The 14,801-nt window shown below is 38.4% G+C and overlaps 1 protein-coding gene across 1 annotated transcript in view; it reads right to left on the bottom strand.

Annotated features, from left to right (window-relative positions):
- Positions 1–14,801, bottom strand: part of RhoGAP1A (Rho GTPase activating protein at 1A) — a 465,208-nt gene that overhangs the window by 97,488 nt on the left and 352,919 nt on the right. Inside the window, exon 19 of the mRNA XM_090368823.1 lies at positions 11,859–11,968. Coding sequence (XP_090224949.1) covers positions 11,859–11,968 — 110 coding nt within the window. The remainder of the gene's footprint in view (positions 1–11,858; positions 11,969–14,801) is intronic.

Genomic DNA, 14,801 nt, shown 5'->3' on the forward strand with positions numbered 1-14,801 from the left:
GGTTTTCATCTTGAAAGAAGCACTTATTGCTTCGTCAGATGACAGGTCAATGAGATCTTCCTTTTCCTAAATGGTAATTTCAGGGTATGAAGAAATTTCAAAAGCAAAGGGATCATGAATCCAATTAAACTTTTTTTTTTTGGAGATACATTAAATTGCTTGGGAAAATTGTTAATTAGCATTGTTAGGTGGGTGGCAATGATATCCCTAAATTGTAACAGCATTGGAATATTTCAGTATTATTACTCTCAAATTCAGTTTTCCAAAGATTAAGGTTCCCTTTGAAAGTTTCTATTTTATCACTGAGTATTAATATATTTGTTCCCTATCCTTGGAGACTTAAATTTAAATCATTAAGTTTTTCAAATATATCAGCAAGGGAACTAAGTTTTCCAGGCCATTTTTGATTTGTAAACAATTGAGCAAGGTTCTCATTTTCATCTGATAAAAATAATAAAACTTCATGTTTAAAGTCAAAAAGATGTCACAACACTTTACCACCAGACAACCACCTCACTTTCGTATATAAAAGAAGCATTTCATCCCATTTCATTAAAAAGAATTGTGAAAAGTCTGCTTTTTAAGCTTCTACTTTTTAATAAAGTTGATCACACTTATCACATCTTTCAAAACTTCATGCAAATCCGTTTGCATTTCCTTTACTACTAATGCTACTATGTATTGTATAATGTATAATTCAAAACTATATTTGGAGCAATTTCTTTTACTTTGCCTTTTAAACCTTTATTTTATCCTGTTAATTCTGCCATACCATCAGTACAAATTGCAAAGCAGTTGTTTCCCGTTAGATTATTTGTTTGAAAAAAAATATTTAACATCAAAATCTTCTTGCTCTTCATTCTTCCTTCAAAAGCTTTGCAAAATAGAAAATTCTCTAAAATATCTCCTCATAGCAGTATCTCACATACAATAAGTTGAGCAAGGCTTTAAATATCTGTGAATTCATCTGTATTAACTGTATTGCAAAAATTGGTCTTTCTCTCTCAATCGATTTAATAAACTGAATTTTATGTTGTCTGCGATAATTGTAAAACACCATGAGACTGTCTCTGGATAGAGGAATGGTATTTATATCGTTGCTGTAAATTTCCCCATGCGTAATTGAAATCATTTTTATTGCAGCAGGCAGAACAAGAGATTCAGCAACAGTATGCAATTTAAATTTTTTTCCCTATTAAATATTAAACTTCTAACAATGCTCTTAAAGCTTTACAAGGAACTGCCATATGTTTCTTCATGAAAGATTTCAGACTTTGTATGGCGTCAGCATGTCTTTTGAAAAGGATTCAGTATTTTTCTTAGCTCTGGATGTGTCTTTTTGTTGTTGTTATTTGGATTTTTGGAGCATTAGCAACTAAGGGCATATTGCTCCGGGGATATGTGATGGTCATTCTCTGACCTTTCCGCATCCTCCGTATTTGGTGGTCACGGGCTCGAACCCCAGTCTAATCAAGAAGAAGTAAAGTGTAAAGTGTGTTTAGGGTCAAATGGCACCAGGGGTTTCCCCATCTCCGCGTGGTATACATTGTCTTGTGATACAGATCACTGTAAAGGCCAGAGATTTAAAAGTATATGGGTATTGTTTACGTGTAGTGTTGTGTATTGTTCTTCCTCTGGTCATTTAGCCCCCAGACCCCTACTGAGGCCCGACGTTGCCCCGTGGAGGTAGACCAGGTACGCTAGTACTTTAAGATTACTCTGGTAGGTCCTGTCACCTAATTTCCTGAGATTTCAGTGGCAAGGACCTAAAAAAAAAAAAAACCAGCACACACATATGGAGTGATGATCGCGGCAGGGATAGCACTGGAATTTGAAAGGCTGAAAGTTTCGTGGCCGAAGCAATTTGGGTGTTGTTAAATTTTGAAGTATAGAGTGTTCACTGGCACACAAATAGAATGGGTGGGGAGACTGAAGGCTGGGAGGAAAAGGTAGAAATATGGGGACGATAGAGAAGGCGACCCCAGAGAGTCAGTGAGGCAGGCCCATGCCTCACCAGGTGAAAGGAGGGGTCGGCAAGAAGGAGACAGGGCACGTCTCCTTTCCCCCTGCCAAGGGAAGGGGAGTTAAAAGGGGAACCAGGCAAGAGAGTCCAGTTCAGATCGACAATATTGGCGCTGGGCAGTGTAGCCGCACTGGTCCAGTCCAGTAATTTTTTATTTTATCCTTGAGATGCAGGTCTGAGTTTGGGATGTTGTCTTTTAGTAGAGTTCTCTCTTGTTCTCGATGTAGGTGTCTTCTTTTAGTTCTTTTATAGTAATTAGTGAGTGTGGTGTTTTCGGTCCTGCGAGTTGGTGGTGTTCGAAATTCACTAGTGGATGGGTAACCAATGGTTTGTCTTGTGTCTGTTTGCTTTTTTTCAGGGTTAAACAGTAGGCTCTAGGGTAGTCGCGGTAGGGTTCTTAGTCTGGTAATCATTTCTTGAGCAAATTGCGAGAGAGCCTGGTAATGGTCCTCCTCTGGCAGTATGAGGTGCTCCTGATCCTTTGGGTTTAAATGGATATTCGTGATGAGATGGCAATGGAGGTCTTCGTAGAGGGGGCCAATCATGCATTAAATGCTTCCAGGTTTGCTCCTCACCGCAGTGGCATAGTGGTGATTCTACAATATTGAAGGCGGCCAATTTTGCATTGAAGGATCCGTGCCCTGTGAGCAGAAAAGTGGTGTAGAGGCCAGGTGAGAACCGTGGTGGTTGATGTGAGTAGACTTGCAGAATGTCAGGGATAAATTTCTGGGTCACAGTGCCCTTGGTTGAGTCCGTCCATCTGGATTGCCAGATTTGTCCTGTATAATGGTCGACAGTATAATGATATTGCATAAAAGTCCCCCAGTGGGGAGGCAATATGGGCACAGGCAGCCCATTTTTTGCACAGATGTGAGATCTTAGTCACCGTGAGGTTAGGATTGCGGACGATCAGGGCCGCCCAAGGGGTGTCTCCTCTCACCACTCGACTATGCGAGTATGGCTCTTGGAGGAAGAGAATGTCCAGGTTTTCCTCTTCTGCCTTTTTTCTTATCTGGGCTGCAACTGCGATGGCCCTTTGAGTGTTGTGTTGCACAAAGTTCACTATAGTTGAGTTATAGTTTTTAGGTAGAATCCCCATAATTTATTCTTGTTTGTTGTGCACTCTTGGCTCTAACGTATACCAGGCATTTATTGTCTCTGCTCGAATGGTCGACAGGTAGTTTTTGGGCCTTACAATTGGCACAGGTTGGAGCATCTGTCTTGTTGGGGCAGGAGTTGTAGCCTGTGCCTGCACAGTGGCCGCAGGTTGGCAAGGTTTGCACACAGGTGTGAGTAGTATGGCCGAAGCGGCAGAATCTAAAATACTTGGGAACAGCCACGTGTTCCTTGTAGTGGTGGCTGCCCCAGTTTATAAAGACTCTATTTTGATGTTATTGTTTGCCAGGCTCGGGGGGACAGTTCCACAACCCAGTTTGTTGAGCTTTCCATACACGATTTTGTTTGGAATTTTGGAATGACATGGTTGGCAGGGTCTTCTTCTGGGAGTGCTTGTTGGAGATTTCTCTGGTATAGCTCCTCCCTGATGGTTGCTCGGTCAATATCTTTAGCGATGCCAAATATGGTTATTGATGGGCCTTTCCTCTTTGGGGGTTCAGCCAGAAGGCCTAGAGTTGGGATTGTGGTGTTTTTTAGGATCTTTGTTGCATCTGCTTCGGTCTCGGTTTCAATAATTACACTGGTGTTCCTGGTCTTTCTGATAGATTTTATTTTTGTCGTCTTAAATTTGCTGGTTAGTTTGGCAATCACAGTCTCCTTAATTTGCTTGCTGGTCTGAGGAGCGTTGGGGGTTGCAGGTTTCAGGAGAACCAGATGTGGTGTAGGGAGGAGTGTTTTCCTTTTGGATACGGTTGTGGTTGTTGACACTGGTTGGTTTTGTTTGCTTGTGTTCTTCAGCGCTTCTGCAAAGGTGGGAGCACGCTGTAGCATTTGATTTGCTCCACAGTTAGTTTGGGGTCTTGCTCCTCCGTCAAGGTAGGCGTCGAAATTGCTTTCTTGTATTTAAGATTGGTTTCGTATAGCACTGCTTCAAGTTTGTTCCATAGTGTAACAATCTGTGCCCGTGGGTTTGAGATATGAAAGGTGGCTGGAAAAAAATGGGGGTGGGGGGCTGACATATGTCACAATGTAAGGTATATTCTCTCAGAATATTCTCTTACAAATTACAGCTATGTGGCTGAATACATCACTCTGTAATCAGCCACATAGCTATAATTTGCAAGCTGCTTGTGTGACAGTGACCAGTTTGACGGCACCTTGAAGAGCTGAGAGTTAAGAGACAAAAAAAAAAAAGAAAAAAGAAAGTATTTGTATAGCTGTAAAAGCATAAACCAGATTAAATCAATGGTTAATGTCCTCCACAAATAATAGATTTAATTCCACGCAACCAATTTTTTGCAGCCATTATAACTGCTCATTGAGTAGTATAATGAGAATACAACTCAGCAATGCCGTTCGCATCAATGGGCACAGAGATTAAATCACCACCAGGAAATGGTCCCTACTGTTTTAGAATAGACGGCCAGATTTACCATTTAGTCTCACTGTTATATCCAAATAAGGACAACTTTATATTTTCGATTCTGCTGTAGCAATAACAAAATGGCTTAAAAAACAATCAAACCCAAGGGTGTATGGCCGAAGTAATGCAACAATTTGACAAGATGTTGCGACAAGTTAACTATGTTAGTCTAACTTCAGTAGTACGGAAAATCATGGAGACTATGATCAAGGGTGGAATTCGGGATCACCTAGATAGAAATGGAATTCTGAAGGATACTCAGTATGGTTTTGTAAAGGGAAAATCATGTTTAACTAATCTGGTTAACTATTTTGAGAGGGTCACACAAGAGCTGGACTTATAATTTCGTTGTTTATTTGTATTTCAGCAAAGCATTTGACTCAGTCCCACATGAGTGGTTACTTTATAAGCTGGAACAGGTTGGAATCACAGGGAAAATCCTTAGATGGATAGCAGGGTGGCTTCAGGGAAGGAGGTAGAGGGTTGTTATAAATGGCTATTCTCCAGTTTGTGTTAAGGTAAGAGGTGGGGTTCTCCAAGGTCAGTATTGGGACCTCTTTTGGTTTTGATTTTCTTAAATGACATTGATGAAGGGATAGCGTGCATGATATCTAACTTTGCAGATGATATAAAGATTGGCAGAGTGGTTAATGTTCACCGCCAAGCCGAGCTTCTTCAGGAAACCCTACAGTGGCAGACAAAAAAACTGCATCACCTTAAAAAAAGTAACATTTGTAGTGAAATGCATAAGATATTGTTTGATTACAGTTATTTTGCTTGTTGCAAAGAAAAGATATTTCATCAGATAATGCTTCTATTGCATCAGCCATTTCTATTAATAGTGTTGGAAGGGTATACACGCTCATTAGTATCCTGTTTTGCGGAGGTGTAGGCATGGCTCCAATATGTTCAGTTGACACAAAAAAAAAAAAAAAAAAAAAAAGTGTAGTAATAATAATAGAGGCATGTGATGCAAGAAAGCAAGCATATGTCCCTTGCTGTGACAGAACTGTTGCTCTGTCCCAGGAAGGGTTTTCTACCTGTGCTATCGCTGATAAAGTAGGCTGCCACCAGTATCCCACCAGTATGCTGAAATTAAAGGTTGAAACCAGTTATGTAAAAAGAAGACCTGGATCAGACTGTAAGAGAGTGACTATGCCTTCCCAAGATCGATAATTGGAAGGGCTATGCCTTCATAATCACCATGCTAGTTCCCCTGATCTAAAACTGGACTTTGAGATGGCCTCTGGTGTTGAAACAAGTGCATGAACTATCCAAAGACAGCTTCCGGAATGTGGTCTGCATTCCTATCAGCCCAAGAAGAAGCTTTTGTTGACCCAACAAATGAGGAAGAAGCAACTTGCCTGGACTAAAACGCATGTTTCATGGACAAAGAGCAATGGGACACCGTCATATCCTTTTGACGAATCGAAATTCAAAATGCATGTCTCTGATGGGAAGCGATATGCCAGAAGACGAAAATCGGAGGCATACCATCCTGACTGCATAACACCGACTGTAAAGTTCCCCGCTGGTCAGATGGTTTGGCGATGCATAACAAGCAAAGGTGTGGGGCGAATTAACAGAATGGTGAATGCAGAAACCTACACTTGCTATCTTGGAGGAGTGCCCGAAACCTGTTATTAGGGACCATCACACAGACGTCCAAAACTGCATTTTTCAACAGGACTCAGCACCTTGCCACACATCAAAATTGGAAAGTTTAATGCTATTTAATGACGAGTTTGTCTTCTTGTCTCACAAGGCTTAAAACATACTTACACAATGTTTTCCCTTGTTTTTCTCCCTTAAGGTGCAGTCATACCTCAAAAATGCTGGCATTACAGGGGTTGGACTGGCCCGGCAACAGTGCAGATTTGAACCCTATTGAAAATTACTAGTACATAATGTCATCTAAAATTGCTCAGAAGAAGCCAACAAGTAAGATTCAGCTGCAGGAGAGCATTGTAAGGGTGTGGTATCACGAAATCGGGCAACCATATATCCAGAAGTTGATTAACTCTATGCCAGACCGTTGCAAAGCTGTAATTGCAGCTCGAGGAGGAACAACAAATTATTGAGGACAAATTTTGCTGATTTACAGTACATAATACTATTATGTTAACTTGTCATTTCAGTTGTACACGTAAATGCAATAAAATGTGTCTGGTTGTCATGATTGTCATTTGCATGATTTCTCTTATTTCCATTAATTATGCATTTTACCCTTTGGGAAGATATTTATGACAATTAGGTATATCAGGTGGAGTCTTTTTATTGGATTTCATTCACAGAGATATATATCCCTTCTAAAAAATGCATTTCAAACATTTCTGCAACCCACAATGCAGTGCAAAACACATTATTTTCAAAATTCACAATCGATGCAATTTTTTGTCCACCACTGTAGATAGATTTCAGGGATGGTCAGATAAGTCACAGCTATGCTTTAATTCAGCAAAATGCAAGGTCTTAACCTCAGGAACAGCAACCCAAAAATAACTTATACACTTGGTGGAGTTGACTAAAGTCAGTAGTGGAAGAAAGGGACTTAGGAGTTATGATATGGTCAGACATGAAGTTCTCGGAGCATTGTAGACAGGTTGCAAAGGCCCATGGTGTCCTAACAATGATTTATTGAACATCATAATCCCACTATATAAGGCTATTGTTAGACCACACTTAGAATACTGTGTTCAAGTGTGGAGACCACATCTAAAAAAAAGACATTGGGCTTCTTAAAAGGGTCCAAAGACAGGTAACTCACTTGGTGAGATCGGCAAAAGGGAGTCCATATGAGGAAAGACTTCGAAAATGTAGGTTGCACAGCTCGGAAACTAGGCACCTGAGAAAAGACTTGATTGAGGCATTTAAGGCTCTGAGAGGCAAAAGTAAAATGAAAGAGGACGAAATTTTCACAGCTATAAATGATTCTAGACGTAGAGGCCATAAATTCAAGTTTCGGGTGGGAGGGGGACATTTAGACTGGATTGTAGGAAGTTTTATTTTAGTCAGGAAGTTACAAATTACTGGAATAAGTTACCTACATGGGTGGTTGAGGCTGAGACTTTGGGGAAATTGAAAGGTCAGCTGGATAGCTGGTCAGCTGGTCACCTATGGGGGGGGGGGGAGAATTCCTTAAGTTGTCTATTTCCTTTTATTTTATTAATTACAGTAAACCCCCGCTATTCGCTGGGGTTACGTTCCTGAGAAATGCCGCGAATACTGAAAACGCGAATACTGAGTTATGGCTCCCATAGTAATAAAGGGGTTCCGTTCCAAAGTATGAAATATATAAGAAAAACTAGTCTAAAATTTTGTCTATGTATGTATTATATGTACCTTCATAATATGATTATGTACACTGACAGTACATAGTGAAATGCAAGCATAAGGCATTGAAATGAAAATAAGAAACAATTTAATATTAAATGTAATATTTATTAGAAATTTCAAACAAATCTTTCAAACCAGCGTCTTTGCTAGCTAAAAAACTAATCCTGCCAGTGCTATTACCAGTTTCGCTAAAGTGTTGATAAAGGAGTTTTGCCTTTTCACGAATGATGAGTGAACTTAACGGAATTATATTTTGAGTTCGTCTTCTTTCCACAGATTTAAAGCCTTTTCCATATTTTTCTAATTTAACATCACGAGTTACAGAGCAAATTTTTGATGCAATTAGCCCGTTTTCATGGACACTACGGCGGATTTTTTCTTCCGATTTCTTGATTGATTGTACCGTTGACTCATTGATTTTATAATATTTTGCCACTGAGGAGACACTTTCACCATTAGAAATTTTATCTAATAACTCAATTTTATTCGCTAATGTCACCTTCTTTGATCTTTTCACATTTCCCTCGTTATTCGTAACCATATTTTTGCACGGGTTAGAAAGAACTTGTCCACAATAAAGTCACTTCCTTCCATTAACACACTCGAAAAAGTCTGTTTTACACTGTAAAATGGTAGATTTATCACCTTTGTAAGCATATCAATTTATAAATTTATTCAATTTTTAAGCATATAAATTAAAAGCAAACGAAGAAACCTTCCATGACAAGCGCATAACACATACTGGACAAGGATTAGCGAGAAACATCCACACTCGCGATTTTGTCACCCCTCTCCCCCCACCCATTGAGTGCTGTTTTGATCGGGAAAGATAATTTTAGCCACGTCCATGTTTTTTTTATGGGGGAAAATGTTCACGGGCGCTTTAAAATTAAAAATTTTTTAGGTTTCGTTTTACTGTATATTAAATTAGCGACCGCGAATACGCGAAACCGCGAATAGCGGGGGTTTACTGTATTTATTTTATTTAATTATTGTTTTACTCTTCTTTTTTTTTTGTTGGTGCAGCATAAGCCTTAGGCTTCCTTGCACCATACAGCCATTGCTAATATATTTCATATAATAGTTAAAATATAATATTCGCTTTAGAATAACAATTCATAAATTAAAATATTTTAACTTCATATGGATAAGTATTTTCCTTATGTCACTTATGCCGACCACGAGTTACTTCATATTTGGAAATCTGGCCCAGGACACCGACTATGAGTTAACTCGAACTGCTATGACTTGCCTTTCAGGCGCAGCTACGAGTATATTCATAGCACTGCGCAAAAAAAAAAATTTTCTTCACACAAAGAGCTAGCTTCTCTTAGCGCACAGGACAATAATAGCATGTTCCAAGGAGTTTTCTTCTTATTTCTCGTATATATTTGACACGGCTTAGTCGGCGTGGTTTTTTTTTTTAGTTGGTGGTATAGCCAACTGAAATTCTAAATAATGAATTTTACATTCAGACCTAATCTTCTTGGAACATTTAGAATTTTTTCTCCAATCAAAGATCTAGTGTAACTTTACCGTCAAGTTACGAGTTCCACCATAAAATGTCTGAAATTCAGAGAAACCCGTAACTTGACGGAAAAGGATGTATGCATTATGTATATATATTTCTATAATATGTAATGCAGTTTTTTTTGGACATCTGATGGGTTTTTCTTAGCACTGAATAATACGAGAGCATTTGATCTGATTGATCTATAAACCAGAACCGTACAACTCGTCAAAAAGCTCTTCAAATTCCAAGTCATTTATATTATCATAGAGCTCAAGCTCTTCTTCAGTCAGTGGTCTCTTTTTATATAAACTTTTTTTTTTTTTTTTTTACAAAAAAAAAAAAAAAAAAAACACGTAACGAAGTACTAAATACAACGTACACAATAAAGTCTGTGTCACTGCAGTGGATTTATGCACATCACAGCACAGATTCATATTCAGAGAATTCTGCAAGTTGCAACATGTCTGATTTAATCGAGTTAACTCACAGTTGGCTGCTTGTTGTTTGTTTGTTATTTGGTTTTTAGGAGCATTAGCAACTAAGGCCATATTGCTCCGGGATATGCGGTGGTCATTCCCTGACCTTTCCGCATCCTCCGTATTTGGTGGTGACGGGCTCGAACCCCGGTCTAATCAAGAAGCGTGTGCTATGCACTGCTGCTCCTTCCCACCTGGCTATGGAGTCGCCCAGTTGGCTGCCGTGAGGAATTTTCTATTACATTCGCCAACTACATGATAATTCACAAGGCTTTTTGTTTCACAACAATAAGCTGTTTTTATGAGTTTTGGTGATGAATATATATTATAATTTGGGTTTTGAATAAATTAACATGCCTAACTCAATTTGGCATCAGATACCAGTTTACCCAAATAAGCCTTGGCAGTCAACATGTTAATTATGGTTATTCCATATAAAGTCTTTTATAGTGATTATATTAGTAATTACATATATATTTTCGTGTACCAGTTATGAACAAAATCAGAATGCACATTTTGGAAAGCAAAATATATGCATATATTAAATTCAAATTTAGAGAAAATTAGCAGTTACTTAATCCATTTCTAAACTTAAAACTTAAAAATAATTCCTTATTAATTCATAAATCCATTAATTTATACCTATTTGACCTTCAAGCCTTTTTACTATTCCCACAAGACACTGCATGTTGGAAAAAGTTGTTGTAATACTTATAAGTAGTAAGGAAATAAAGATAAAATTAATAATCAGTAAATTTTTAACTGACTTCATATACCTTAGGATGATATATACAGGGTGTCTCAAAAATATTGGTACAAACGTTTAGGGGAGGTAGGTAACATCTAAAGGAATGTGAATCGCATAGGAACCCATAACCGGAAACGTCACCGTAAGTCGGTACATGGCGCTGTTCATCAGTTCAGGAGAGGGAAAATTTCTGGTTTACTCATTCAAGCAGTACTCGCCGCACGAAGAGTATGCATCAATATACGAACTGTGAGCTGGCAGACATGCACCTAGAGTATGGATTAGCAGAGGGCCCACACGGTGTGCGCCCCCATGCGGCACAACATCGCCTTGCAATAAATGTGTGGGCAGGTATGGTCGGTGACTGCTTAGTCGGCCCATACCTGTTACCATCCCGCATGAACTCCGCTAAATATTGGATCTTTCTTGAACAAGTTCTACCAGGGTTACTTGACGATGTTCCAGCAAATGTGAGACGCAACATTTGGTTTCAACATGACGGGGCACCTGCCCATTATGGAAGGTGTGTTCATGACCATTTGAACAGGCGTTTTGGGCGTCGATGGATTGGCCATGGTGGACCTGTTGCCTGGCCCCCACGCTCACCTGATTTATCGAGCCTTGATTTCTTTCTGTAGGGGGCCTCAAATCTGTCATGTATGAATCGCCTGTGGAGACGGAAATGGATCTTGTGGCGAGACTCGTCTGCGCTGCTGATACTGTCAAAGAAAATCCAGGTGTGTTCGACCATGTCTGTCAATCCATGCTGCATCAGTGTCACGCATGCATCGCACCTCATGGTGCGATGCATGCGTTACACTGATGCATGCGTGACCTTTGAGCATCTGTTGTAACATCATGAAATGCATCCATCTTGTACTCCATTGTTAATATTATGTGAAATAAATGTTTGCCACTAATTACTGTCTTGTGTCATTTCTGCTTCTTGTGCCTCTGCTACTACTTTCCCATGACGTTTCTGGTTACGGGTTCCTATGCGATTCACATTCCTTTAGATGTTACCTACCTCACCTAACGTTTGTACCAATATTTTTGAGACACCCTGTATATTGTTTAATTTTTATACTTTTTTTCACTAAAAAATCTTGAAAATTTAGAAATCTTTTTTCATTAAATATTTCATGAAACAAAATAAGATTCTGTATTCCACATAATAATGATAATTTTAATAAAGAATTAAATAGTCATAAGGTAAGACATACTTGCAAACTTGTTGAATCTTAACACCAAACATGCCGACGGGTTTTGATGATGGAATTCTTCTCAGTGTTTGTTCCGAGGATAAAAACTTCAGACTCAAGGTAAGCATAAACTAAAAACATTAAAATATTGAGCTATTTCATGGTTATACAAAAAATTTCATAATTCACAAAATTTAACTGTTTGTAATAATAATATCAGTATCAATATTCTTGTCATTAAATCAATACTGATTTAATGACAAGAATAAAAAGAATGGAATTTTAAAATAAATGTAACTTTTTTAAACTCTTTCATGACTGAGTTAGCTGAATGTATGCGAGTAGTTCATGGTAAAGAGTTTTTTGCTATAAGCTAGCTCTGTGAATTGAATTTTTTTCATGTAATTGAAAAATTGTAAAAAATAAAAAAGTTGTATGTAACTTTGCACATAAATGTTTTTAAATATTAATTTGTTCCCATTCTTATTTATTTTGACTAGATTTCATTGCACTAAAGTGAAATGATTGCCTAAAATCACATTAAAATGAAAAATATATTTTTTTTTTCATAAAAAAAAAAAAAAAAAAAATGACATTGTTGGGGGTATTTCAGCACAGTAACTGAAATCAAGTCAAAATTTCTGATTTAATGCATACATATTTAAAAATGAATTATTCAGTTCCTTTTAAATGAATCAATGGAACTTTCCATTGATTGATTCATGACAGGCAATGTACATGAAAAAATAAGGACTGAACTGAATAATTAATGAGCTAGGGGTCATGAGTGCCCTTTAAATATTAAAGCTGAAAATTTTGAACAAAATGCAAATATGGGCAGAGTAATAGTAATAACCATATAGTGCAAAGAAGCTACAAGCTTTTGCTGCACTGGCAAAAAAAATAATAAAAAATAAATAAAAAAAATGGGAAAAGAAAAGAAAAAAAAAACACAACCAAGTAGATGACAAAACACAAATTATATGCATCCCTCCTCACACAGGTAGCTATCCAGTAGACCTTTGAATTTATCACACTGTCAGCCTAATCTACCTGTGAGGGCAACTTGTTCCAGCAATCAATGACTCGCTGGCTAAAAGAAAACTTCCTACAATCTAGTCTGAACCTAGTCCCCTGTAATTTGAATTTATGGTCCCTACCTCTGGAATTCATTATAACAGCAAAAAATCTACCTTCATTCACATTACTAATTCTTCTCCAAGCCTTATAAAACTCAATCAAGTCACCTCTGAGGTGCCTGGTTGCCAAACTCTGTAGCCCACATAATTGGGGGTCTTTCCTCATAGTTGCCCCTTTGCCAATCTCACCATGCAAGTTACCAGTCTTTGGACCCTTTATAGAAGCTCGGTGTCTTTTTCCATATGAGATGTCCAGACTTGAACGTAGTATTCCAAATGTGGTCTTACAATTGCCTTATACAGTGCTTATGACCTTCCTATCCTTACAGGATAACATTCGATAAATCATTGAGAACATGGGCTTTTCTGGCCACCTGTCTGCACTGCTCAGAAAACTTCATATGTGCCTGCCTGTACTGTAACTCCCAGATTCCTATCCTCCTCCACTGCTTTAACTTCAACCCTACGAAGTGTATAATTTATTTGTGGGTTGCTGTTCCCCAAGACCTTGCATTTAGCAGCATTAAAACGCACCTGCCCCTTCTCTGACCACCTTTGAAGTCTGTTCAAGTCATCCTAGAGTGCTGCTTGGCACTGAACATTAACAACTCTGCCAATCTTTAAGTCATCTGCAAATATTGATATCATGCCTTCTATTCCTTTGTCGATGTCATTTATGAAAATGAGAAACAGTGGTCCAAGAACCGATGCTTGAGGGACCACACTCCATTAATCAAAAGCTTCTGCCGCCTGCTCTGCAGCCACCCACCAATCCATTTTAGAATCTTACTAGTAATCCCAACCTGTTCAAGCTTAAACAGCAACCTCATGAGTGAAGTAGTCAAATGCTTTGCTAAAATCCAAATAAACTATTCCCTAAATCCAGCTAATGAGTAACTGTGCCAAAATAGCCTACTAAGTTAGTTAAGCATGATTTACTCTTAACAAATCCATGTTGTGTCTTTCAGAATGCCATATCTATTTATATGTCCCTGGATTGCACTCTTAATCACTGTCTAAGATTTTTCCTACCACTGAAGTTAGACTAACTGGTTTGTCATTACCAATTTCGCTTTTAGAACCACTTTTATGTATTAGCAATATATTGGCATTTCTCCAATTCAAGGATGACCTCATAATTAACCTCAATGGCTTAATACACTCACTCATGCTCTTCCTCAAAACTGCTATGGTATATGCCATCAACTCTAGGAGCTTTACTGACCTTTATGATCAAACATTTTTCTAATAAACAATAATCTGTAATTACGACATATGGCTCAGTCCCACGTGCGCAGCCCCTTCTAAGCACAAAGGGCCTTTCGTCAGTAAAAACAGATGCAAACTACCCGTTCAATTCATTTGCAACATCAGCTGGGTTTCTAAGACTTTCCCAGTACACAAGGGCCATATGATTCCCTTTTCTTTTCCTTGTATTCACATACATGAAAAATTCTTTGTCCCCATTCTTTGCTCTCTTCGCCATACTTTCTCATATGCAGCCTTCACCTCCCTGACCTTATTTGTGGTACTATTACAGATCAACTTGTACCTGTTTTAGGCTTCTGTACTTTTCATCACTCATGCAGAAAAAGATAGCATGCTGTCCCGTGCTATCTTTTTCTGCTCTATTTAACCACCCAGCTCCACAGTTACCCATTTCGGCATTCTCCTCCTACAATATTTTCTTAAAGTTTTCGTCGCTTCTGTGATTTTTGCTTTAAAAGTATTCTATAATTCAAATGTGTTCGCCATCGCTCAGCAATCTGCCCAGTTCACAGATGCAATATAATGCATTAAACTGTCAAAGTCTCCTCTTCTGAAG

The sequence above is a fragment of the Mastigoproctus giganteus genome, chromosome 1, assembly GCF_048544385.1.
Source record: "Mastigoproctus giganteus isolate SK-2022 chromosome 1, ASM4854438v1, whole genome shotgun sequence".
NCBI lineage: Eukaryota > Metazoa > Arthropoda > Arachnida > Uropygi > Thelyphonidae > Mastigoproctus > Mastigoproctus giganteus.